The sequence below is a fragment of the Cucurbita maxima genome, unplaced genomic scaffold (genome assembly GCF_002738345.1).
Source record: "Cucurbita maxima cultivar Rimu unplaced genomic scaffold, Cmax_1.0 Cma_Scf00016, whole genome shotgun sequence".
In the NCBI taxonomy this organism is placed as follows: domain Eukaryota; kingdom Viridiplantae; phylum Streptophyta; class Magnoliopsida; order Cucurbitales; family Cucurbitaceae; genus Cucurbita; species Cucurbita maxima.
In genome coordinates, this window is record NW_019272032.1 from 3,999,152 (window position 1) to 4,023,348 (window position 24,197).

The 24,197-nt window shown below is 36.2% G+C and overlaps 6 protein-coding genes across 11 annotated transcripts; 5 read left to right on the forward strand and 1 right to left on the reverse strand.

Moving 5' to 3' along the window:
* Window positions 1-883: 883 nt before the first annotated feature.
* LOC111491026 (mitochondrial carnitine/acylcarnitine carrier-like protein) lies at window positions 884-3,109 on the forward strand. 5 transcript variants are annotated; one of them, XM_023139747.1, is made up of 4 exons: window positions 884-1,029; window positions 1,329-1,370; window positions 1,870-2,280; window positions 2,388-3,109. In XM_023139747.1, exons 3-4 carry the CDS (start codon window positions 1,889-1,891, stop codon window positions 2,884-2,886), a joined length of 891 nt encoding a protein of 296 aa, XP_022995515.1. In that variant the 5' UTR covers window positions 884-1,029; window positions 1,329-1,370; window positions 1,870-1,888; the 3' UTR covers window positions 2,887-3,109. The 5 variants fall into 5 exon arrangements, with proteins under 5 accessions (XP_022995515.1, XP_022995517.1, XP_022995516.1 ...); XM_023139749.1 differs by lacking the exon at window positions 1,329-1,370 and having other exon boundaries at window positions 884-1,042; XM_023139748.1 differs by lacking the exon at window positions 1,329-1,370 and having other exon boundaries at window positions 1,865-2,280.
* Window positions 3,110-3,759: 650 nt separating this feature from the next.
* On the forward strand, window positions 3,760-5,386 carry LOC111491560. The gene is made up of 4 exons (XM_023140518.1): window positions 3,760-4,147; window positions 4,228-4,374; window positions 4,453-4,638; window positions 5,019-5,386. The coding sequence occupies exons 1-4, from the start codon at window positions 4,049-4,051 to the stop codon at window positions 5,181-5,183; spliced, it is 597 nt and encodes a 198-aa protein (XP_022996286.1). The 5' UTR covers window positions 3,760-4,048; the 3' UTR covers window positions 5,184-5,386.
* Window positions 5,387-7,742: 2,356 nt separating this feature from the next.
* On the forward strand, window positions 7,743-8,991 carry LOC111490842 (abscisic acid receptor PYR1-like). Its single transcript, XM_023139466.1, has one exon. It carries the CDS (start codon window positions 7,799-7,801, stop codon window positions 8,480-8,482), a length of 684 nt encoding a protein of 227 aa, XP_022995234.1. The 5' UTR covers window positions 7,743-7,798; the 3' UTR covers window positions 8,483-8,991.
* Window positions 8,992-12,332: 3,341 nt separating this feature from the next.
* On the reverse strand, window positions 12,333-14,931 carry LOC111490839 (transcription factor MYC2-like). Its single transcript, XM_023139463.1, has one exon. It carries the CDS (start codon window positions 14,642-14,644, stop codon window positions 12,575-12,577), a length of 2,070 nt encoding a protein of 689 aa, XP_022995231.1. The 5' UTR covers window positions 14,645-14,931; the 3' UTR covers window positions 12,333-12,574.
* A 3,252-nt stretch (window positions 14,932-18,183) lies between these two features.
* LOC111490841 (proline-, glutamic acid- and leucine-rich protein 1-like) lies at window positions 18,184-19,440 on the forward strand. Of its 2 annotated transcripts, none has more exons than XM_023139465.1 (3): window positions 18,184-18,885; window positions 18,953-19,063; window positions 19,160-19,440. In XM_023139465.1, the coding sequence occupies exons 1-3, from the start codon at window positions 18,355-18,357 to the stop codon at window positions 19,301-19,303; spliced, it is 786 nt and encodes a 261-aa protein (XP_022995233.1). In that variant the 5' UTR covers window positions 18,184-18,354; the 3' UTR covers window positions 19,304-19,440. The 2 variants fall into 2 exon arrangements, with proteins under 2 accessions (XP_022995233.1, XP_022995232.1); XM_023139464.1 differs by having other exon boundaries at window positions 18,233-18,885; window positions 19,151-19,440.
* A 2,697-nt stretch (window positions 19,441-22,137) lies between these two features.
* Window positions 22,138-23,791, forward strand: LOC111490843. The gene is made up of 4 exons (XM_023139468.1): window positions 22,138-22,308; window positions 22,431-22,628; window positions 22,825-23,040; window positions 23,123-23,791. Exons 1-4 carry the CDS (start codon window positions 22,306-22,308, stop codon window positions 23,360-23,362), a joined length of 657 nt encoding a protein of 218 aa, XP_022995236.1. The 5' UTR covers window positions 22,138-22,305; the 3' UTR covers window positions 23,363-23,791.
* Window positions 23,792-24,197: the final 406 nt, after the last annotated feature.

Below are 24,197 nucleotides of genomic sequence, written 5' to 3' on the forward strand. Positions count from 1 at the left end.
AAAAAAAAAAAAAAAAAAAAAAAAAAAAAGCAGAATCAGGACACAAAGAAACTTCACTATCAGAATTCCTATTGTTCTTCCAATTCTCAGAAATGTGAGATTTGAGGGTAACAAAAGAGTGAAGTTGAGAGCGAATGAAGAAGAAGATGAAGAAGATGAAGCAGATGATGATGATGATGATGAAAGAGTGAGGAGTTTGTGAAGGAAGTTACAGAACTGGAGAAAGAAAGAAACTGAATTTTAAGAAAATGGCTAATTAAAAATTTTCTATTATTTAGGGTTTATTTTATGCCTTTTTAGATACGGCCTCCCGAGAACTCAAAGCCTATTCCATATATATTCTTTTCCATATATAAATATATATATATATATATATATATATATATATATATATGGGATTTTCATTTTATTTATATTCATATTCCATACAAATCTCAAATAAATAATTCCATCTAACCAACAGATTTTATTTTGAGAATATGAAAAAAAAATATATCTTCTAGTAAGATTTGGACGATTTTAGGAGTCATAAATAAATTTATTTTTAAATAATCGAGGCATGACTTCAAGGTCGACTTAGATTTATTATTTGAGTTGGACGTAACCGTTGTTTAAGTGGGGGAGTGTGTTGTTATCCCGGTTCAAAATTAACCCATAATTTCTTTTTTACCCCATAAGTTTTGAGCTTATGTCCAAGAGATTGTTTTGGTAGGAATTTGTTAGGTAAAGTCTAATCAAACCCTTAATTAAATACTAGAATTTATATTTGCTGTCTAAGGTTTAAGTTCAATGCTTTGTTTATGAGCACTAATTACAGTCTGTTACACCTTATTTATTTATTTATTTATTTGAAAATAATCGTCAAAAGGTCAAATGTCTTAAATCTTTTCGCCCAATTTTTCGCCGTAAAGTAAAGTAACATAAAGACAGCCGCCGGGAGAAAGAGGTCAAAGGCGAATGCTGTTTCGTCTCTCTTACGGTGTCTCATTTCTGATCTAGGTCTCTTCAGCTTCCTGCAAATCGCTTCCGGTGAGATTTCAAGGTTTCTGTTTCCGTTCGAATATGAGATTTCGTTGAGTTTGAACTATGTTTTCATCTTTCCATTTCCATCGCTACTGTTTGTCACTTTTGTATGATGGTAGCTTATGGATCATGATGAACTGTTTTTGATCTATCCGATTCTCTCTTTTCTCAATCAATGGTTTCCGCTTCCACATTTCTCTTTTTGATTAAACATTTGAAAGTTGCCGTCCAGTGAAGTTCTTGCATGTAACCGATCATTTAGACTTCTATTCTCGTGCTCGTTGAATCGTTTTACCTGATTGTAGGGATTCAGAAGCAGTTTCCCCAGAAATCTGGAGCTGATTTTGGTAATCTAACAGCTTCTGAATTTATATTTCAACGCGTTCTGATTGCTAATTCAAATTCTCTCTGAGCGGATGATTTGATTTTTATCTGAAGTACTAGAATTAAGGGTGTCTTGTCTTGTCTTGTAGCTATTCCAATGCAAGCTTTAGCTTTTTGACTAAGAAATAAATGACAAGAATTTATCGTCACATTCAGCATGATTGATGAGACTGAAATTCTGACAAATCTGACAGTGTAGATTAATATTTTGTGCAAACCTCATATTGCTGTCGTGATTGTGTTAATTTCTAATTTGGTTTGGAGTTAGTCATGGTTGGTTATCTTCTCTATTAGGTAGGATTATAAGTGATATGTAGGTTAAGCAGAAGGTGAGAAGAATGATCCTTGTCCTTCCTTTACTCTTCCTTTGTTGTTCTTGGTCTAACTTCAATCATCTTTCATGTGAGTCTGCTACTCTGCTTATAAACACTTCAGATTGTTAAAGAACTTGAAATAGTGCAGCGAAGTGTTTACCAGCCATATGGGAGATGTGGCCAAGGATCTTGCTGCTGGGACTGCTGGGGGAGCAGCTCAATTGATATGTGGGCATCCATTTGATACAATTAAGGTGAAGCTCCAAAGCCAACCTGCACCACTTCCTGGCCAAGTTCCCAAGTTTTCTGGAGCAATGGATGCTGTCAGACAAACATTAGCTTCAGAAGGCCCAAAAGGTTTGTACAAAGGTATGGGAGCTCCATTGGCTACAGTTGCTGCATTGAATGCTGTTCTCTTCAGTGTAAGAGGACAAATAGAGGCCTTCTTTAGGCCTTATCCTGGTGCCTCCCTTCAAGTTCACCAACAAGTGATTTGTGGGGCTGGCGCTGGCACTGCTGTGTCTCTTCTAGCTTGTCCAACTGAGTTGATCAAATGCAGGTTTGCACAACCTTTTCTTAAACTCTGCAAACTATTTGACTTTCCAACAATGAGAAACTTCACAAGACATTACAACCTTCATTTTTTTTTTTCTTGTTAAAGAACAGACTGCAAGCTCAGAGTGCATTGACAACATCCAGTTCCGTTGGTGTGGCAGTGAAGTATGGCGGTCCAGTCGATGTAGCCAAGCATGTTCTTCAATCAAGTGGAGTGAAGGGTCTCTTCAAAGGCTTGATTCCAACATTGGCAAGAGAAGTTCCTGGAAACGCTGTGGCATTCGGCACCTACGAGCTGCTAAAACAGCAGTTTGCAGGAGGTCGAGACACTTCGAATCTAGGAAGAGGGTCTCTAATAGTAGCTGGGGGTGTAGCTGGAGCTGCCTTTTGGCTAGCTGTCTATCCAACTGATGTTATCAAGAGCGTAATTCAGGTGGATGATTACAAAAACCCAAGGTTTTCTGGTTCAATTGATGCTTTCAGGAAAATCATGGCCTCAGAAGGAGTTAAAGGGCTATACAAGGGTTTTGGACCTGCCATTGTCCGCAGTGTCCCAGCCAATGCAGCTTGCTTCTTGGTATACGAAATCACCAGGTCTAGTTTAGGTTAAGGAATTGCATTCATATTGGTTCATAGCTCATGGCTTAAAAGAAAAGCCATTGTGGCCATTCATTACTCTCCGAGCATACTGCAAGAAATAAAACTGAACTCATCAACTTTGCATTTGATTGTTGGTATTTTTAGAAATACAACAGGGATTATGTTTCTCATATTATTTTCCATTACGATATACATACACGACCCCGGAAATATCATGCTCTATTTGTAAATTAGGTTAAAGTTCTTTCCTTTTTATGTATTGATTTTTTTTTTTATTGATTTTCTTTTTTATGCTTGTCACAATAAAGGCAGTATAGATACAAAGGACCAATTTTTTATTTTTATTTTTTTGAGTGGTACGTTAAATTCTTTAAGAAAATTGAATTTTAGATAATTGTTTATTAAATTAATTAGGAACTAAGTATTCACATTTATAGCCTCCCCCCAAAAAGATCATTTTAATTGTGAGGCTACCGACAACGACAATACGTAATGGTCAAAGTGGACAATAGACTGAATGACGATCCGTAACGAACCAAATTAAACAATAAAGATAAACTTTAGCTGGTACAAATATATAATACTCTTTTCCTTCAAAGCTAGATTGTTGTAAGACGGGGCGAAGTTACAAACAAAGCTTATCCCTATAAAAGTTTAAAAAATTCCTAAAATATTTGAAATCGACATCTGGTCTCGGTCATTTTCGTATGGAATCATCCCTTCTGGTTTCCTCTTAATTTTAGACCTTTTAAAACTTAAATGGGTAAAAACAAGAACACAACCATGATGGTATAATTTAGTGCTTGAAGACAAACAGAGATATCAATATCAATCCCATACTTCACGTTTGAAAAATCTGATCTGACAAAAACTTAGATGACCCATTGGCAAGCCCATTTCTTAAAAATGACTGGAGATGATGAAGCTCCATTATTGGACCTTGAATGATTGGCCAGCCATGGATCAGCCTAATCAAAACTACTTTTGGGCTGTCCTTCTTCAGCTCAATTCAACCCTTGACTTAGTAAAACCAAATCCCATACTTATTCTGAATCAGCAACAGAAAAAGGTGGGAAAACACAACTGTTTCACACTAAAAACCCTCACAAACAACCACAAAACTAAACAACATACCCATTTCTCCAAGAAACCAAAAGCTCCGATCCAATCCAATGGAGGATTATGCAAAGCTACAACCCCATCATCCACAACATTCCTCATCTTCTTCCTCAATGACCCTTTTTTCCAGATTAGATTACATGGATTTGGTTGTAAGTTCCTCTGTTTTTTTTCTTGTAAATAGTTATTTAGAGGTTCACTTACATATGGGGGTGTGTTATTTTTTGCATAGATGAAGTATTTGGAGAAAAAACAGAGGTTGGAAAGAGTGGGAGGCGTGGAAAAGAAGTGCATATCTTTGGATGTTGCACTAAAAGATACTTACTTTAAAGGTTCATTGTTGGATCGAGTGGCATCTCTTGAGCACAGACTTTTCCAGGTTCAAATATTCCTCCTTCATAACATGTTCTTTCTTTTTCATCATCTTTCTCAAATTATTTCTTGCCTTAATTGGCAGCTATGTTTGGAGATGGATTCAGGCAGCTCCTCAAATCCTTCATCATTAGGTTCAACACAGACATCAGCTGATATCAGTTCATCTTCTCCAACTCCTAAACAGTTTTGCAGAGGGGAGCCATCGTCTTCATACCCCATATTCCATTATCCCAGCCATGGAGGAACCTCAAAAATTTCCCAAATTCAGGTTTAAAGAGAAAAAAAAAAGACAATAATTGCTAGCAGACAAAGATTTGGAAAGAGGAATAAATTAACAAGAAATAAAATGATCCAGCAATTATATTCCTTTGCCTCAAGTTGGGGGGGTAATCAATTAAGCATTATGCTTTTGCTTTTGCTTTTCTTTTTCCTGTCATGAAACTTTTTGAGTCAAGTTGATGTTGTTTGAGGCATTGAATATTTTGGTGTTGGTTGGAAGCTGATGCTGATACTGATAATGACAGTGAGTACACTGAGCATCGTTACGGTCAAACGAACGATGTCGATCCGTATATAATCGATGGGTTGTGGGTTGTGTTTTGATATATTCCTTAGAATCTAAGCTCCCCTTTTTTTGTCATTTGATAGGAGAAGCCTCAAACTCAAAGACATGAACAGAAAAAGAAGCAACAGAGTCCTCCAAAAAGGCAACTTGGTAAGACGAGGAGTGGAAAGGATGAAGGAGGATCTTGCAAAAATGTCAAGAAAGGGATTCCTCCCAAATGGCTACACTTGAGGATGTTTGGTTGCTAATGCTTTTCTTCCTTCCTCCTCCTTTTTCCCAAGAACACAATTCTCCATGTTTCGAGAAATGTTCGCTTTAGTTTTTGAGTTTGGTGGTGATTTAGTATAATATCAACCTACGAACATAGAGCTTCGAATACACTATATCCAATGATAATGTACTTTGAATATAATATCTTGATAACTGACCTTGCATTCTAATTCTCGCATAATTTAGGGCATTTTTACTAACAAAAAGATGTTTATAGTGATTTTGTGGTCACATTAGATGCTGGATTTTGAAATACTGGATCTTGAAGGAGGTCACATTGGATGCTGGATTTTGAAATACTGGATCTTGAAGGAGGTCACATTGGATGCTGGATTTTGAAATACTGGATCTTGAAGGAGGTCATATTGGATGTTGGGTCCTTAAGGGGTCACATTGGAGGTTGAAGGGGTCACATTGGATGCTGGGTCTTGAAGGGGGTCACGTCGAATGCTGGGTCTTGAAGGGGGTCACGTCGGAGGATGCTGGGTCTTGAAGGGGGTCACGTCGGAGGATACTGGGTCTTGAAGGGGGTCACATCGGAGGATGCTGGGTCTTGAAGGGGGTCACGTCGGAAGATGCTGGGTCTTGAAGGGGGTCACGTCGGAGGATGCTGGGTCTTGAAGGGGGTCACGTCGGATGTTGGGTCTTGAAGGGGGCCACATCGAATGAAAAGGAGAATGAAGAATTGAGTATGGAAACCTCTCCCTAAATGTTGGGGCTTGAAGGGTAGATTCTAGCGGACATGATTTAAAAACAGTAATATATTGTTATTATGTCTCATATTGATTTGGGGCAAACTTTGTAAACATTTCTTTTTGCCTTTCACTCTACGGAAAAGATGGTGCCCACCAATTCCAAATTATATATTATAGATCACTTATTATGCTTCTAATTTTGATTTTGGATCTTAATTATTGTATCAAATATAATGTTTTCATTGTATTTTATTGAATATGAATGAATGAGTAATGATTAAGATTAAGATGTTATACGATAGCATTAATTTATTTAATTTTGAACTTCATGGTATGATTTGCTGAAATGTTGTTACATTAAATGATTGCCACCCTCTCTCCTCATTCCATTGGCTAACATGTTAAGCAACATAATTATATTTTGGTTTTATCTCTCATTTATTATAAAATAATTATAACAATAATTCATTTCGTTTTTTTATTGAAAAATTATAATTATTGCTAGTAGAAGTCATGGCTGTTAAACATCATAATTTCCATTTTATGGAAATAAATAAATAAATAAATAAGAATATTTTCGTGACTTGGATGGATACATTTAAAATTAATTGCAAATGCGTCTGGAATATTATTATTATTCAATAACATTATTGAGTCAACTAAACACACAGTTTATTAAATAAATTAAAAAAATAGAATATTATTTAAAAATGTTGAGAATCAAATGCATCAACACTAGATTATCCAACATTATGTCCCGCTAATAATGAAGTAGGGGCTGATAAATTTAATTTAATTAAATTAAATTAAATTAAAGTCTAGAGAGAGAAAAGAAAGAGGGGAGAGATTTTTATTTTTTTATTTTATTTTGAGTAATATTTTATTTTTCATGATTTTTTATTTTAAAAAAATGAAGTGGGGAGCAGACAAGTCATGGGTGAGCTGACTTGAAGAGGTCAGTTGGATGCTTCGTGTCCACACTTTTTTTTTTTTTTTTTTCATTTTAATGAATTGGTATATAATTAAATTCATTTTTTTTTTCATTTTTAATCAACCATTTATTAAATTAAATTAAATTCTTGTAGGAGGAGGGCATTGTTGAAGCTTAATGTAGCATGTCGAATAAAATTAAATAAGTTTGATGGGACAATATTTTTTTAAAAAAATGGCAATATATTATGGATATGCTTAGAAAAAGGGAAATGCGTTAATTAATTTGATTAGCTGGAAAAGACGTGGCATATGATGCTGACGCCCTACTTTCATTTCCAGCGAGCTTCGGCCACATCCTCTTTTCCACGTCATTTTTTGTATCCCTAATTAATTAATTTAGCGACAGAATTATAATAAAGTTGTTTACCCCCAATTATTCTAATTATTTTTTTCAAACCATAATATCATGAATATTGATAATTATAAATTCCCTGTTGCAATTTTATTCATTAAATTTGTCATCATATGATTAGGATATCTAACTAACAAGAATTAGTCCATCCAAACTCTCCAATTTTCAAAACATACCAAATAATCTAGTTCAATAATTAATGTTTTGTCTTCAAAATTGAAATTAAAATTAAAAAACAAACAAATAAGAATAATTGAATTTTAGAAATATTAATTTTTATTATTATTGGTAAAACATTAAGTTTAGTAAATATAAGTAAATTTATAATTAAATGACACGAAATTTAAAAGGGAGTATGATGCTTATTGCTTACTTTGACATTTTGCCCCAACCGTTTTCAGCTCCAACCAGAAAATTGAAAAATAAAATTCATGTTTATTTTTTTATTTATTATAAAAGGAGAGGAAAAAAAAAAAGTTTAATAAAGAGTCCTCTCTCTTGTCTAACGCCCGACATTTCCGTGGCGGAAGGAAAGAAAAAGCGCTCAACAGAAATGGAAAAGGGCGAACAGTCAGAATTCGACCACCACCATCACGACTCTGCCACTGCTGCCGCCGCCACCACCGCTACTTCCCACCACCTAGCCTTCCCAAACGGATTTTCTCAGCACGAGTTCGATGACCTGAAGCACATCATCTTGAAGTTCCATTCCTATGAACTACGGCCGGGCCAATGCTCCTCCCTCCTCTCTCAACTCATCCGTGCGCCGCGCGACGTCGTTTGGTCTGTCGTCCGCCGCTTTGATAAACCTCAGACTTACAAGCACTTCATCAAGAGCTGTACCGTCGCTGAAGGCTTCACAATGACCGTAGGATGTACCAGAGACGTTAATGTAATCTCTGGCCTCCCGGCGGCGACGAGTACAGAGCGGCTCGATATACTCGATGACGATCGGTATGTGACCGGTTTCAGTATCACAGGCGGCGAGCATCGGTTGAGGAACTACCGGTCTGTGACGACGGTGCATGAGATGGAGCGCGATGGTCAGATCTGGACGGTGGTTTTGGAATCGTACATCGTGGATGTGCCGGAAGGGAATACGGAAGAGGATACGCGTCTATTTGCAGATACAGTTGTGAAATTGAATCTGCAGAAGCTTACGTCCGTCACTGAAGGAATGGCTCGCGCCGTTGATGCTGCTGCTGCAGGTACTTCTACATCTAAATCAACACTCTGATTTTAGAAAAAAAGAAGGAACGAAGGATTCTCGGAAAAAAGGAAGGAACGAAAATAGTATTGAAAAAGGAAAAGGAGAAAGAGGCATTGAATTTCTTAATTTGTTCTTTATGTTCTTCTTTCTTCTGTTTTTATTTTTTTATTTTGATTTCGTTATCCACTTCTTCTCCTCGGTGTGTTAGGAGGGGAATTTGCTGCACGACTGTGAGTATGGTTTTCATTTCATTTAATTTTCTTGTATGAAGAACAACAAAATATTCTCTACAACAACAAATTGATTGGGATATTAAGTGTTCTTCAGTTTCGTTTATTTAAATTGTTTTTTGCTCCGTTGAAATGAAATTCAATGATTACAATGGGAATCGAGTAACAATGACATTTCAGGCCCATACATCTCTGCGCACAAAAAACAATCATAGTTGAGAAGAAGATTTGGCGCTTGTTGGCCTGAGCATATGTATGTACTCTGTACTATTGATCTCTCTAATTCACTCTGTTTCGGTTGTTTCAGATTTTAATTTCAAGCATTGCGTTATTGATATATAAGCATACTTGGTGTTGGTGGTGTATGATAGTAGCATAGGGATCTGGAAAGTAGATTTTAGGGTAGCAAGCATTATGAATGAAACCATCCATACATACATACACACACACATGGGTAGTATTCCTATTCCACTCTAAAATGGGGACAGCAATGAGTAGGGCATACAAGAAATTTACCTTTCTCAATCAAACACTCCCACCCTCTCCTAAAAATGAGTGAAATATATTGTTGTTGTTGTTGTTCACACAACCATTTCTGTCAGTTGGGCATGTGCAACTTTCCCCTCTCAGAATCTCTCTCTTTCTCTCTCTAAATGGCTCCTACACTCACTCGCCTGGAGAGAGAAGTGGAAAATTCATTCAAGAACATAGCTATCTGTTATTAAGAAGGCACCCATTAATTATAAGCTCATATGGATTTCCTAATCTACATTCAAGGGATATTATCAAGAAGCAGCAGCATCTAGTAAATGGGTTCTCTTCCTCTTTCTCTTTGCTTTCCTCTGGTCTTGATTGGAAAAGCAATTCCCCTACAGTTGGGTCCTCCAAGTAAATGGCATGGACTTAATTACAGGACTTCCCATTATGCTCATCTTTCATCATAAACACTTTACGCCCAGTTTCTTCCTTTAGTAGGCTTATTATCTTATTATGTCATCTATCTATTAGTGTTGATATATTAATATCTTACATTGATTGGTTGGTTTAGATATCTTGAAGTGATATTATAATGTTTCTTAAAATATTTCTTAAACATCAAGTTACTAAATTTAATTAGTATAAAATTATAGACATTACTAACAAAAATTAATATAAAAGAATGTAAATCATTCTAACTAATTTTGTCCCTAATATTTTGGATGGTCATATCTTTAATAATATTACAAAATAATTAATTATTATTTTAAACTTAGATGTACTCAATTTTTTAAACCATTTTTTGTTTTGAGATGTTTGACCAATTGTATGTTACATTAGAGTTGATTTTGTTATCGATTATTGATGTCGGTCAAATCATACATTTTTTTTTTATGATTTACTACATGCCTACCTTATTAAATTAACTCCACAGCATCATGGTGATTGACATAAACTAAACCCTATTTTATTATCCCAATCTTAGAAATCTTCAAAATTAAATGTGAATTAGGTAAACAACTACCTAATTGTTTTATTGCTGCTTTCCCTTGTATTCTTTTGATTTTCAATTTTATATTTATAAATATGTCACTCTATGATTGTAGAATATTTTATATATTTTATATCACAATAATGTCAGCTAAATAAAATTGCAATCATTAAATAATTTCAAAAGATATGACCTGAGAAACAGAGACATTAGGCTGGTTATGCGTCAATGCCAAACCAATGAAATTGACATATGCCAGATATTCTTCATGTGTTACTGAAATAGTTTATTTGTTTGATTCATGAGAGAAAATATAATTATATAAAAATTAACTCAATCTATATATTTTAAGAACAAATTTAGTCTACATCCTGCCTTCCAACTTATTAAAATTTTTAATCAGTAATCTCTAGAAATCTCAAGTTGGTTTAATATGAAATATTATGCGCATAAATTATTATGAATGAATTGAATTGATGGGAGAGATGAAAATACTTTTTGAAAAAGAAATTCATTCAGTCTCAAATTGTGTAAGACTATCCATATATAAAATTGTCATAATCCGAACATTCTTCCTCCCTTATCCACTTATGAACTATTAAAATTTGTTAAATCAAATTGAAAATAGTGATTAGGCAATAATTAATTAAACTAAGTTTTCAATCATTGTTATAATGATTACTTGTTAATAGAATGAATTGACTATCTTTCCTCCATCATTTAATTTGCGATGGTCAATAAGGTTGGACTAAACAACAATCAATTACACAAATTCATGAATTTGTTTTTTAGAAATTGATAATATGGATTAGGACGACACCATTTTAATCTTATTTGTAACTCATTTTAAAAATTGATAATACGGATTAAGACGGCACCATTTTAATCTTATTTGTAACTCATTCAATATTCGTGATATAACAATAATAAAATTAGTATTTGTTGCACTAATTTCGATCGTGACACTCTAATAAAATAGGGATATATAAATGAATAGAAACCACATCTGAATGAGAGCGATCTTAAGAATAAAATGACTAAGATCCAATCGGGCTAGGATCTCACAATCTAGTCTCGCCCGATGTGTGATATGTGCCCCCATGTGGTAGAGCCACATGGCTCAGCCTGATTGAGCTTTGAATATAGCACGCCTCAACTAGTCATCCTTATCAAGGAATTTACCTTCATAGCTATTAGTAATTAAGCAAATTATAATTGAACACTCCCAACAATTCCTTCCCCATCTCATATATAAAAAAACAGAACAAAAACACTTCAACTGAATCGTCGGATGATTGCGTGCGTCTGAAATCATCATACATACAACATCTTTGTAGTCTCTCCTTTTGCTTCTTCCCTTCTTCTCCGATGAATACTTTCATTTCCACGCCCAGATCTTCATTTTCCAAGGTATTTATAATGCTTTCTCAGATTCAATCTTCCTTTTCCTCTTGTTTCTTTATTCATTGGTATTTTCCCTTCTGGATCTTCCTTCTGAATCGCTGACCCTTTTAACAAAATCCCCTGAGGATTTGGTGTTCCTCCAACTTGTTCATTTGTTTTGGTGTAGATTCAGATCGTAGCGTCCTGAATATGGAAAATCTGCAACCAAAAGACTATAGAATAGACAATGATATCATGACTCGTCGAATGAAGAACAGAGAAAGGCAACGCAGATATAGAGCTCGAAAACGTCTAGAAGAAGAATTAAACAAGGCTTCGACCCTGAAACAAGCCACTCAGATGCAGTGCATAGCCTCCGATCTTGCAACAGTTCTATATGCCTGCAACAACATCAACCAGTGACACTCAAATGCAGTGCATAGCCTCCGATCTCGAACCACAATTAGAAATGCAATCACATTCGGAGTCGCCTTCTGAACAGGTCGCCTCCGTCACAGCGAAAAAGGTTCTCAGTCGAAGAAACTGGAAAGCAGATGCCAGAAGGAAGAATTGCAGGTCTGAGATGTAGATATGTAGGCTTAAGCTTATGAGTACATTCTTGTATGTTAACTTTTTATCGACCTCATAATCGAGAATATATGTCTTGATTGGTTATACTATGGCCAAGATCTATCGATTCAATACCTATTCTGTCTAAACCTGACCTAATCTAAGTCGGGTTCGGTTTCGATGCATGGAAAACAGAAAACCAAGTACCCAAATTCAAGACTATCAGTCATCTGCAAAAGATCAACCTGCAGGTTCACATTTATGGCTTTGTATATACACAATAAAAGTCTTCACGTAACTCCTTCATGTGAATCATCTCAGGATCACATAAATACTAAGACATCACTACCTAACAACAAGTAGACAGCAGTATATTACAGAGCTTACGCCATTAGCATAATGCACATCAGCCGGAGCTCATCTAAACCAATTCTACTTCAGATTACACAGTGAAGGAGACAAGGATGGCTACCGGGGTGCGCCTAATTTCGACGAAAGAGCTAACCTTAGCTGCTCCTGAGTGTATAATCGACTCATCTTGACAGTTGCTTGTTGGATCATCAGATCATTAACCACTGAAATGCTTGCGTGGTTGATATCTAAGTCCAGTTCCTCTAAAGCTGCCATTAGCCGTGCAGCTGGATGGTTTTTCTTGCTCGATTGGATTCGGATCATTGCGTCCCAACTGATTATCTTCACATCGACATCGGTTTCAATACCACTGTGGTTTCCATGGATGTTTGATGCTTTAATGTCTTCATCTGGCGGAGGTTGATTTGAGGTTGATATACATGAATCTTTATTAGACATCATCAACTTCTTCACTGAATCTAATTGCTTCTGTAAATCCTCCTTATCTGAATCTGCAGTTTGAAGCTTCCCTCTGAGCTCATTGATATAAGAGATAGCATCACCAAGAAGTGAAGCTTTGTCCATTTTTGATACATTTGGAACCACAGCTCGAAGAGCATAGAATCTTTGGTTTAGCTTTTCTCTTCTCTGCCTCTCCGCCTCAACGTGATTCAATGGTTCTTCTCTACCATTTGCAGGCTTTCGCCCCCGTTTGCGAGGCCGTTTCTCTGGCTCCACCGCTCTACTACTCTCCACCTCACGGATCACTGAAGCTTCAAGGTCGGAGTGATCGGAATCGCCAATGCCACCACCCGATTTCAAAGCGCCTGAGGATGGAAGAATCACACCAGAAGTAAAAGAAAGCATCCCCTCTTCGTTACTCCCACGTGAAGGAGGGGATCTCTTCTTATTCTCATCTGCTCCAAATTGGGAATTGCCCGAAGGCAAGGTATCTGTTTTGGGAAAGGAACTCCTCTTGCTCTCACCGAAGTTCAGAATCTCGCCCGATTCCGGCTTGAGAGAATGTGAGTTCCCATCCTTCAAGCTGCTATTATCGTACCCAAATTCAGAGAAGTTCAATTCCCTGGTAAAGAAGCTCTGTGTCTGAACCGGCTGCGACTGTCGGTGGCTATTTTGAGGAGGAGGAACAGAGGTTGGAGTTTCAGTAACAACGCTTGATTTGGGGGTTTCAATCTGTGATGTAATTTTGGAAATCGGCTGGCTGTTTGTGGTGGTCGGAGTTGGAGCAGAAGGCACAGGATTGTTGTTGTTGTTGTTAGTACTCACTGTCGCAGGGTCCTTAATTTCAATGGCGTTTGATGGCTCAGTGATCCAAAGCGAAGATGGGTCATTCTCCCCTTGGTCAACACCACTAATTGGCCAGGTTTCAACCTCCAGATTATTGAAATTGAACAAAACCCTAACCTTATTCATCAGATCGGAGCTCTGGCATATCAACTCACTCGACCCCAATTCCACGACTCCATTCGCCGACGGAATACAAACCACCGTCTGCAACCCGAAAACCTGACCTTGACGGGCTCGTTCACAGAACGAGCCCGCAAGCCGATCCGAACCCGCAACCCAAATAGGGTTTGAGTCGAAAAACGCCTGTCCCGGTAAACCGACGCCGGAGACGAACGACTGAGTCATCGACACCAAGAAGAACCACTCGGTATCGGTGACAACCTCGTCGACGGCGTCGTCTTCAGAGGAAGGTGAACCAGAAATGAGAGAATTGAGCTCGCGAAGGACTTTCTTACGGTACTCCTGCTCTGATTTTGAGGTACTCGATTTGGCCTTTTCTTTGCCTTTATCTTCTTCGCCTTTGTAGTACCCATCGCCCCAGCCCAAGACGGTGGCGCCGGAGCAGTCATACGAAGACTGCCAGAAGATAGCGTAAGTCCAGCTCTCCTGAGCGCCTTCAATCAAGGCTTGGAGGCGCTGCTGGAGAGTCTCCTGGTTGAAAACCGCCATAGACGACGGCGGTAGCGATTGACCGACAGCTTTACTCGGGTCCGACGCGGCAGAAACAGATGCATACGGCTGCTGAGGAAGTTGCTGTTGCTGTGGCTGCGGCGGCGTAACCCAGAAGGAATTCAGATCGGTGCTCATAAATGCGTCCATCATCGACGCGTTCTCATCCGCCCAGAAATTCATGACCGATGGTAATCGGCAGTCCGTCATTCCATATACTGAGAGGTGTTCAATCCGGGGGAGAAGTGGTGAGTTACCGTAGAGGTCGAAAGTTCGCGGCGGAGGCGAAAGGTGGGATTGATGCAACTGAGATTAACATTTATTTGAAATGCATTTAGGTTGAATTTCAGTTTTAGAGAGAGAGAAACAATATAGGAGGAAAGCGAGTGGAGGAGAGAGACAGAGCGACGGAAAGCGGAAGCTGTGAGAATGAATCGCCGATTAAATCGGGGAAGTAACCAGGAGTGGAAAAAGCTAGTTGAGTTTAACTCGGAACTCTCCACCTATCAACACAACACTTTGGATCCTCCATACTTCCCATTTTCATTCCTTACAATTACCATTTTGCCCACAACCCAACAAAACCTTGATTTTACAATTTTATTTTTTTAAAATATCTATAGAAATACATTAACTTTAACAAATAATAACTAAAAATTAAAAGAAGAACGCAATATTTAAAAATTACAAGTGGGATTGGAGCTTAATGGATTTATTATTATTGAAAAATGAATTTATAAAAGGAAATTAAACAAAATTCAAAAAGCGCATTCAAAGAGCTCCTCAAAATATTCCAAAATGGGTAATAAAGAAATGAGGGAAATAAGCATCTAAGGGGGAAAAAAGAAGCAAAAAGTAAAAGGCTTGTCATATCATATCCAAAACAATAAACAAATAAATAATTAATTAACAAAAAGAAAACACTAAATAATTTACGCTTATAAAAATGTAAAAACTCGGCAGCCTACCTCTTGCAAACGCAAATAATCGCGCGTTCATTTATTTTATTCCTTTAAAAAGCGTAGCTAATTCTCAATCTCTATTTTTCTCTTAAATTTCAACCTTCGCTTTTAACTTATTCAAAATTCTAAATTATAGCGGAAGATGGGACACAATGACACAATTTAAAGAAATTAAATAAATAAATAAATGAAGGGAGGAGAGATAAAAGTCAGGCGCCAAGCTGTCATCACAGAAAGGGAATCCCATTCCCTGATTGGTCCGTCGCGTTTAGACTCTGAACAAATCGGAAAATATATTTTTTAATATAACTAATTTTAAGAGTCACGTTTTTTCCTAGCTTTCCGTCTCAGGGATGAAAACAACCCCCTCCATGCTGACACACGTTTGTTTTCCACTTGCACCCATCTGAATTCCTTCTTTTTCTACCCCTTACTTTTTTGGTTTTTACCAAAACTCCCCATTTTTTCATTTTTATTAATTACACAAATTCCCCTACTTTTACTCTAATATCTCCTCACACCCGGTCCACCACACACCCTCTTGCGGAATAATTACGTTGGTTAAATTCCTTCCATTAATTATTATTATTATTACTATTTTAATTCCGATATATATCTCCCCCTTAATTTCCTCTAATCTTTTTAAAAGGTAGAACAAACTTGTTCAAAAATTATTTATTATATTTACTTTCTATCATATTGGTTTACAAAATTAGAATTAAATAATCATTTTTTTACCCAATATAATCTTCCTTCCTTGTTTAACCTAAAAGGTAGCTTTTGTCCCCTATCACCCAATAAAAAAAATAATAATAATATAAAAAAGCAAACGTGAGGTTAATTTGGGGTTAGCTCAAATAATCCCTATCATACAAAAAAAATATATATATATATATATTAAGGAGGGATGACGAAGCATATCTTTACTTAATCTTAAAGATAACGAAATTATTTAATATTGTAAACATGAATTTCAAATTTAAAATTAATCAAACATGGTATGAATTAATTTGAAGTAGTATTAGTAATTGGGTGGGAGGTTAAGAATTGTTTTTGGACAAGTATATAAATAAAAAAACATTTGAAGTATTAGTAAATTTTAAGAATAAAATACAAGTTGATTTTTTGAAAATATATGTTAAAAGTTTTAATTATATGAATTTTATTAAAATATACTGGGAATGGAATTTGTAATTTAAGGATTAATTGAAATTTAAAAGCCCCGAGAGAGGGCGAATGTGATGCCAAAAAAGCCAATTGTCTTTTTGCTTAAAAAAAAAGTTTTATTGTTAATTTATTTAATATTTGGTGGGAGCAAACATCACACGTTTTTCATGCTGTTAGTGTTTCAGCTGGCCACGTCATCCATTGCCCTTTTATTTTATCATCATTTTAACCATAACAATTTATCCCACTAAACACCTAAATCTAGTACCCACGTAGAGTGGTAGCAGTATATGGACATACCTAACCACCTCCCTTATTATTATTATTATTATTCATAAAATTCAAAGTTTCAATAATAGTTTATATGGGTAAAATTCGATTAATAAGAATGCATTATAACACAAAATTGATATGTTACGAGTGATCGTATAATTTTTTTGTTACGATCATAAAGTCTTCAATTAAAAGTCGTGAATTTATCGAATACTTCTTTTTAATCGTACTTGATGGGAATGAGCGGAAGGACCAAAATGGTAATTTAACTCGAACAAAATGGAATGAAAGGGGTTGTTAAGAGTTTGGGTGGGGAATGAATAAAGACAAACAAATTGCAGGGTTTGGATTCAAGCAGGCTAAGATGGATGAAGATGGCACACAGCCTTTGCAAGTGGGCCTTTCATGTGTCTCTTTCCTCCATATATCAGGGCCGTTCAGTTGTGGGCCAGGGCCATCGTTGATGGGCCTCTTTTTCAGCCTCATTTCATTCTCACCCGTCATCATTATACTCAATTATTTGCTTTTTTTTTTTTTTTTTTTTTTTTTTTTTTTTTTTTTTTTTGTCGGATTTGAGTGTTTTTNTGGTTAGTTTTTGAACACTTTATTAGGTAGATAATATTTTTAGTTAAATTTTGAAAATTTTATTTCCTCACTTATTTATTGAAAGAATATAGACACGTGTGTCTTTCTTTTTTGTTTTTACAATTATTAATTCTTGTTTGTTTGTTTATTTTTTTTGTCACTTGAGACAAAGTTTATTTTTATTTTTATTATTATTAAAATTTGCATGCTTCCAAACAACTGTTCTGGTGTGGCAGTGAGTTAATAAAGATGAGATGGGAACTATTTTTCCTATTGGAATAAATATTTCATATTCCATTATCTTTTTCTAAAAATTAAAAAAAAAAAAAAAAAAACTATTTTTTAGAACCATTTTTTTCCTCAATTATTGGAATAAAACACGTGATTTCCAATCATTAAATTCCTCTTAGCAACTTCTAAACTAATTATGCAATCATTAATCTGAATTTACTCTATCTATATATCTTAACGCCTAATTCTATTCCCAATAATAATAATAATAATAATAATAACAACAACAATAATAATGAAACATTCTCGATTTTGTGCCAATTTTAGTCGCCTTTCTAACATAATGTACATGCCCATTATCACCATGACCAGCTAAAGCTCAAGTTTTGTGTTTTGGTTTTGGGCCTCATTGGCCCAAATAAATTCCTTATAAAGACTAACACAACACAACCCAGGCCCGAATACCAGGCTGTCGGCCCACTTCTCTGTTGGTGGTGGGAGGTTAATTAGAATTTGAAACACTGGAATTAACATTATTTTAACCTTCAATCTCAAATATTAATATTTTTTAACTTAAAAAAAATGAAAAAAAATCGGAAATTCATACAATATAATCAAAGGGGATAAGAATTAAGCGGTAAATTCTGATCATATGAGTTCCCATTCAACAATAATCAATCAATCTTTGAATATTTTGGAGCAATGAGCAATTTGATTCAAGAATCAGCAGAACCCCAAAACCCAGAACAACAGCATTTCGATTCCCGCTTCTCCACTCTCTGCCTCAACCCCGGCGGCACCCACCACCGCCGTCCTCCACTCTGTTCTTCATGCGGCCGCCGTCCACCTCGCTGCGCTGCCACACACAAGAAACGACGCTCCCCAACGCAGATTCAAGACCCCGCAGCCACCACCAAGAAGCACCTTCTTGATCCTAAACAACACAATCTCACTTCCTTCTCCAAGATCGATCTCCCAATCCCCTTCGGGCCTTCCTCGGCCCATCCCACTCCCTTCTCCCCTCTCTCCCGCTCTGTTTCCGACCCCACCGAAGCTCGTAATTTCTCCCCTCCGTCGCCAGCCAAGCGCTTATGTCCCAACTCGGCGCTCCCGCCGCTGCCCCTCCGGCGTACGGTTTCAGACCCAACTCCCTCCGCTGAAAGAACCTCCGAATCCCCTCTTACAATTGGGAGAGTGAATGATTCGATCAAAGAAGACAGCCCCGATTCAAAGGTCCCTTTTTCTTGTTTTGATTAATGCCCTATAATTCAAACCTTATTTTGGGGAATTTTAATGACAGAGGCTGAGAAAAATCAAGAATCGACTGAAGGAGATGAATGAATGGTGGAACGAAGTGATGAGTGAACAAGAACACGAAGAGGAAAAAAGGGATGAAAATGAAACCAAAAAGGTACAATTTTTAGAAACAAGAATGTTGGTATTCATCCTTTTTATTGTCAATTTAGGATTTTTTTTTTTTTTTTTTTCGTTGTCGTAGAAAGTTGAGTGTTGCAAGGACGAAGAAGATGAAGAAGAAACAGTGGGAGTGGAGAGAGTGGGGGATTCATTGGAGCTTCGTTTGAAGTGTCCCTGTGGCAAAGGCTTCGAGATTCTTCTTTCTGGAACCAGCTGTTTCTACAAGCTTCTGTAGAATTTCATGAATTTTTCTTTTTTTTTTTTTTTCAAATTTCAAATCAAGATGATATGAAAGAATGGGCCGAAACTGGCTCGCCTTCTCCTTTTTGGGCTATGAGAGGAGTTTTGATATGAAGTAATGGGCTTTTGCTTGCTTTGTTGTGTAAGAATGGGCTTCCCCAGGGCCCATTTTCAACTACACTTTTGAAAATTAACTTACCAAAATTGTTTTTTTCAAAGACAGAATCCACAAAATAAAGAACACTATATATATATATATATATTGAATTATATAGTTTTTAGAGGTGGGTAAATGTGACAACCAAATTACCGATGAGATTATATTTAGATGAAAATAGCATGTGAGGGACTAAGAAGGTATTTTTATAATAATTAGAAAATGATGAAAGGGAATAATAAAAGAAAAGGCATCATGCATCTTCCTCCCTCTTTCGTAACAATGATGAAATACCAATGATTTAGAATTTGCTTTTTCTTTACAATCATTATTATTATTAAAGAAGCATACACATTTTTAAAACATCAAAAAGTTTCAAAGCTGAAGAAATAAATATACTAATTTTAATTATAAAGTATAGGGACCAATTTTATAATTTTTTATTTATTAATTTATTAATATAATGTAAAATAAGATAAAGATTATATTCCAATTCCATACTCAGCTGCCTATTATTTGAGTATCTAATTCTTCTTTTCAGCATTATATATCCACCGCCTATTTATTCAAAGCATTATTCCTTTATAAAAATAAATAAATTATGATTATTTTTTTTACAAATAATAATGCTTGATTTTGGAAAACTACCCAAAGACAAAAATTAACTTACTATGGATTATTTAAATAAATAGCGTGTTTTTATATATATATATATATATATGTATGTATGTATGTATATATATATATATGTATGTATGTATCAAAAAAAAAATTAAAATATGAAAGTAAATTTATAATTTTGTTATGAATAAATAAATAATTTTGGTTGGAAAGGCCAAAGCAAAGCGTAGAACACACCAGGAACAAAAACGATAGCAATAATTAAGGTTTTAATGATTAAATTTTGGAAACTCCACGTCAGGCAAACCTCATCACCTCGAGACCCGAGAGTTGTTGTAGCAAAACACGGCCAAGACTTGGAGTTATTTACATAAAATACCACTATGAGCCAATCGGTGGTGGGACCCACAAGACGTGATCTCCGAGGATAAGGCCCACAAATGGGCCCAAAAAAACTAAAAAAGGGAGGCCCACACGTGTGAAACAAGTACGCACAAGCGCCATTACTCATGCCTGGTGTGCCACCGCGTCTTCTTAAAAACCTCACCGTTGACTCCAATTTTAACAAGCCTCCAAACATTATTTTTCTTTTTCTTTTTAATTATTATAAATTCTTAAAACAATAAAATTCCTTTCCAATAACCAAGTCAAAGTTTTCTGTCGTATAATGTAATCTAAACTGGAAGACTAGTCCTCGCATTGACTCGTCACAGCCAACCACTTTCCCCCCCCCAAGAAAATAGTAGTAATTTGTATTTTAAATTAAAAGAAACCTTTTAAGAAATTTGAAATTATTAAGGAAAAAAATAAAAATAAGTTTCTATTATTTAAAAAGATAAGTTCATCCTTCAAATATGGTAAAGGTTGGATGTGAAAATAATGAAGATAATGATTAATTTGTTTATCAACAAGTCATTCATGGGGTTTTTAATTATTTTTATTTTTATTTTTTAGTTGTGGTACATACCTGATTGCTATCGAGAACATGTTTCATTTTGGGTTGTGGGCATGCAAGGTGTACGCCCATACGTGCTTCACCTATTTTGACTTGGCTTAGCTTGGTTCGGCTCGACTAGACTTGTAGTGGGCTTTTAAATTTTTTTAGTCAAATAGCTTAGATTAAGAAATATTTATAATTTTGAATAAAATGGCAATATTATTAATGAAATAATTAGAAAATGAAAGCAAAAATTAATTTTTGTAGTCATAAGTGTTGGTTGATAACTAAATAGTATGAATTTTGTTTTTGTTCTAAAAATAGTGTGGTGGATGTTAATAACTAATGTGTTAATTAGGAACTATAAATAAACTTATTAATCCAATGGATTTGGTTTAATGTCTAAATCCACGAGAAAGAAATTTGAACATTAAATTGATTGGTAATATAAAGTTGAGACGATGGAAGATTTGAAAAATCAAACCATTCATTTTCTTAATTAATTCTCTAAATCTTTCTTTAATTATATACGGATTAACTTATATATTGACTCCTAATATTTGTGATTCCCCAATTGTTTCACCTGCCATTTACCATTTGCCATTTGCCAATTCAAATTTGTCCCAATCTTCACCACATCCAAAGAACACCGAAGATACCAAATAAGTAAACTAAAGCTCTACTCATGTGTCCCATTGAATTATATGTCAATGCAAGGATCCCAATTGGGGATAAATGGAGAAACATGTCCTAAATTTATTCCGATGCCGGTTTTCAAGGTTCCGGGGACTTGAGGGCGGAAGCAGCAGGAAAGAGAGTGTGAGAATATAATTAATGATGCAAAATAGAGGAATGCGTGGTTGAAAATATTGTGTTAATGGGGAAATAAAAATAAAATAAAATAGAAGAAGAATATGCGATAAGACCGAAGCAAACACGAAAATGAAACCCAATTTATAAAGGGAAGAAGGAGAAGAGTTCCTTGCACCCAACGCATCTTTTCCTTTTGCTTCCGCTTCGGACCTTTTTGCCTCGCTTTAGACTTTTTGCAGATAAGAACGACTTCTCTCTCTCTCTCTCGCCCCCTCTTAAAAACTCCTCTTCTTTCCAATTGAGAGCCCGTTTACCCTCTTCCCTCTCTCGCCGCCCCAATCTCTTCTTCTTCTTCTTCTTCTTCTTCTTCTTTCTACACATTACACTCTGCTACTTCCTCATTTTCAAGCTGGCTATCGAGAATCAGGAAGCTACTGTCCGAGAAATCAAGCCGAAGAGCAGAAGAATCATGGTACAATTTCTCTGGGTTTTTTTTAATTCTTTGTGTTTTGAGTTATGGGCATTCTGTTTTCTACTGTTTTTCCCAATCTGGGTTTGGATTCTGATTTGGGGTTTGTTTGTTTTGTGGAACAGGGCGCTGGAGGACCTGAGGATGAAGATAATAGATGGCCGCCATGGCTGAAACCTCTGCTTCGAGAAAGATTCTTTGTTCAATGCAAGTTCCATGCCGATTCCCACAAGAGTGAATGTAATATGTATTGTTTGGATTGCATGAATGGCGCCCTATGTTCTCTCTGTCTCGCTTATCACAAAGACCATCGCGCTATTCAGGTTCGATTTATTTCTCTTTCATTTTTGGTAATTTTTCATTTCAAGGAAAAAAACTCGTGGGGGATTTTCCCTTTCATCACTGGTTTCATCTAATGCACTATTTCTAAACCAAATTCTCGCACAAACCCATTACTAACCAATCGAAATCACTGACAGGGTTGCTCTGTTTTTTCCATTCTGATTCTATTTGCCACAGATTAGAAGGTCCTCGTACCACGATGTCATAAGGGTATCGGAGATTCAGAAAGTCCTCGACATTACCGGCGTCCAAACCTACATTATTAACAGCGCCAGAGTCGTATTCTTGAATGAACGCCCTCAGCCTAGGCCCGGCAAAGGCGTCACCAACACCTGTGAAGTCTGTGAACGCAGCCTCCTCGATTCTTTCCGATTCTGCTCTCTTGGCTGCAAGGTAACTCCACCTAATATCTCATCAATGCCATTCATGAGTTCTTCAATAAATTGAATTGGGGGGATTTTCTGTGTTGTTTTAGATTGTGGGAACATCGAAGAATTTCGAGAAGAAACCGCGAGTGATGGTGGGGTCGGATTCAGAGGATTCGTGTTACAGCAGTAGCAGCCAAGGAAGAGTGATGAACAAAAACAAGAACAAAGTGGTGCAGAGCTTCACGCCGTCAACGCCACCCCCAACTTTGGTCAGTTACAGAACGGCGAAACGACGGAAGGGGATTCCACATAGAGCTCCAATGAGTGGACTCATGATGGAATATTGAAAAAAGAAAATCATCATCAAACCCTTTTTTTTATTTAAAAGAACATCACTGCATCCTGTACTTCCCTAATCTGAACACCGAGATGATGCTCTACTCATATAATGTAGTTTTCGATTGGGCTCGCTGAATCTGTTGCTGTTGGTCGTCGTCGGAGGAGAGGCCGTGTAAATAAGTAAAAGGTGAGGGACTTGATTGCAAAAGGGGAAAAAGATTGTGAGTTGTGTTCTATAGAAGTAGAAGATAATTATGAAAATAGGAAGGACGGTGCTGATTAGAAGTTTAGTTATACTTGAGTTTTGGGTTTATAGATGTGAATATTGTTTTTTCTTTTTCTAAATTTTAATGTTTTTATTTTATTATTTTACCTTTCCTCCTTGGGTTGTAACTTAGGAATGATGTTTATACAAGGAATGAAATAAAAATAATAAATAGACTTTATACTTATATATATATATTTATATCCATATTTATTATCTCTTCTCCCAAATTTAATTTAATTGAGATGATAAAAAGAATTCAGTTATTTTCCGTTTCGTAGGAACAGTGCAAAGGGTTATTTTCATTTTCACAGCTACCGGTGGCGGGCGGTTGGGTGGGGGTGTTTTGTCCTGGCGTCCACGTGCCGTTATGTAAGTGGTTGGCGAAAAAGGTAAGCGACTGGATTTCCCGGGAGTGTAAAAAGTGAGTCAGCCGCCCACAAAAATGAAAGGTGTTTTTTTATTTTATTTTATTTTAAACAAAAGGCGGTTCCTTAGCCGAAAGGGTTTCCCATTCTAATCTTGCGTGTACCGGAGCCCACGTGTGGATTTAACAACCGTTGGATGTTATACTCATC

Excerpts from the sequence above, each read along its gene's own strand:
- LOC111491026 (XM_023139749.1), top strand. The coding sequence starts at position 1,889 with ATGGGAGATGTGGCCAAGGATCTTGCTGCTGGGACTGCTGGGGGAGCA. Across the intron at positions 2,281-2,387 it reads ACTGAGTTGATCAAATGCAG|ACTGCAAGCTCAGAGTGCAT; the intron begins GTTTGCACAACC and ends GTTAAAGAACAG.
- LOC111491560 (XM_023140518.1), top strand. The coding sequence starts at position 4,049 with ATGGAGGATTATGCAAAGCTACAACCCCATCATCCACAACATTCCTCA. Across the intron at positions 4,375-4,452 it reads TTGAGCACAGACTTTTCCAG|CTATGTTTGGAGATGGATTC; the intron begins GTTCAAATATTC and ends CTTAATTGGCAG. Across the intron at positions 4,639-5,018 it reads CAAAAATTTCCCAAATTCAG|GAGAAGCCTCAAACTCAAAG; the intron begins GTTTAAAGAGAA and ends GTCATTTGATAG.
- LOC111490842 (XM_023139466.1), top strand. The coding sequence starts at position 7,799 with ATGGAAAAGGGCGAACAGTCAGAATTCGACCACCACCATCACGACTCT.
- LOC111490839 (XM_023139463.1), bottom strand. The coding sequence starts at position 14,644 with ATGACGGACTGCCGATTACCATCGGTCATGAATTTCTGGGCGGATGAG.
- LOC111490841 (XM_023139464.1), top strand. The coding sequence starts at position 18,355 with ATGAGCAATTTGATTCAAGAATCAGCAGAACCCCAAAACCCAGAACAA. Across the intron at positions 18,886-18,952 it reads AAGACAGCCCCGATTCAAAG|AGGCTGAGAAAAATCAAGAA; the intron begins GTCCCTTTTTCT and ends TTTTAATGACAG. Across the intron at positions 19,064-19,150 it reads ATGAAAATGAAACCAAAAAG|AAAGTTGAGTGTTGCAAGGA; the intron begins GTACAATTTTTA and ends TCGTTGTCGTAG.
- LOC111490843 (XM_023139468.1), top strand. Across the intron at positions 22,629-22,824 it reads AAGACCATCGCGCTATTCAG|ATTAGAAGGTCCTCGTACCA; the intron begins GTTCGATTTATT and ends TATTTGCCACAG. Across the intron at positions 23,041-23,122 it reads TCTGCTCTCTTGGCTGCAAG|ATTGTGGGAACATCGAAGAA; the intron begins GTAACTCCACCT and ends GTGTTGTTTTAG.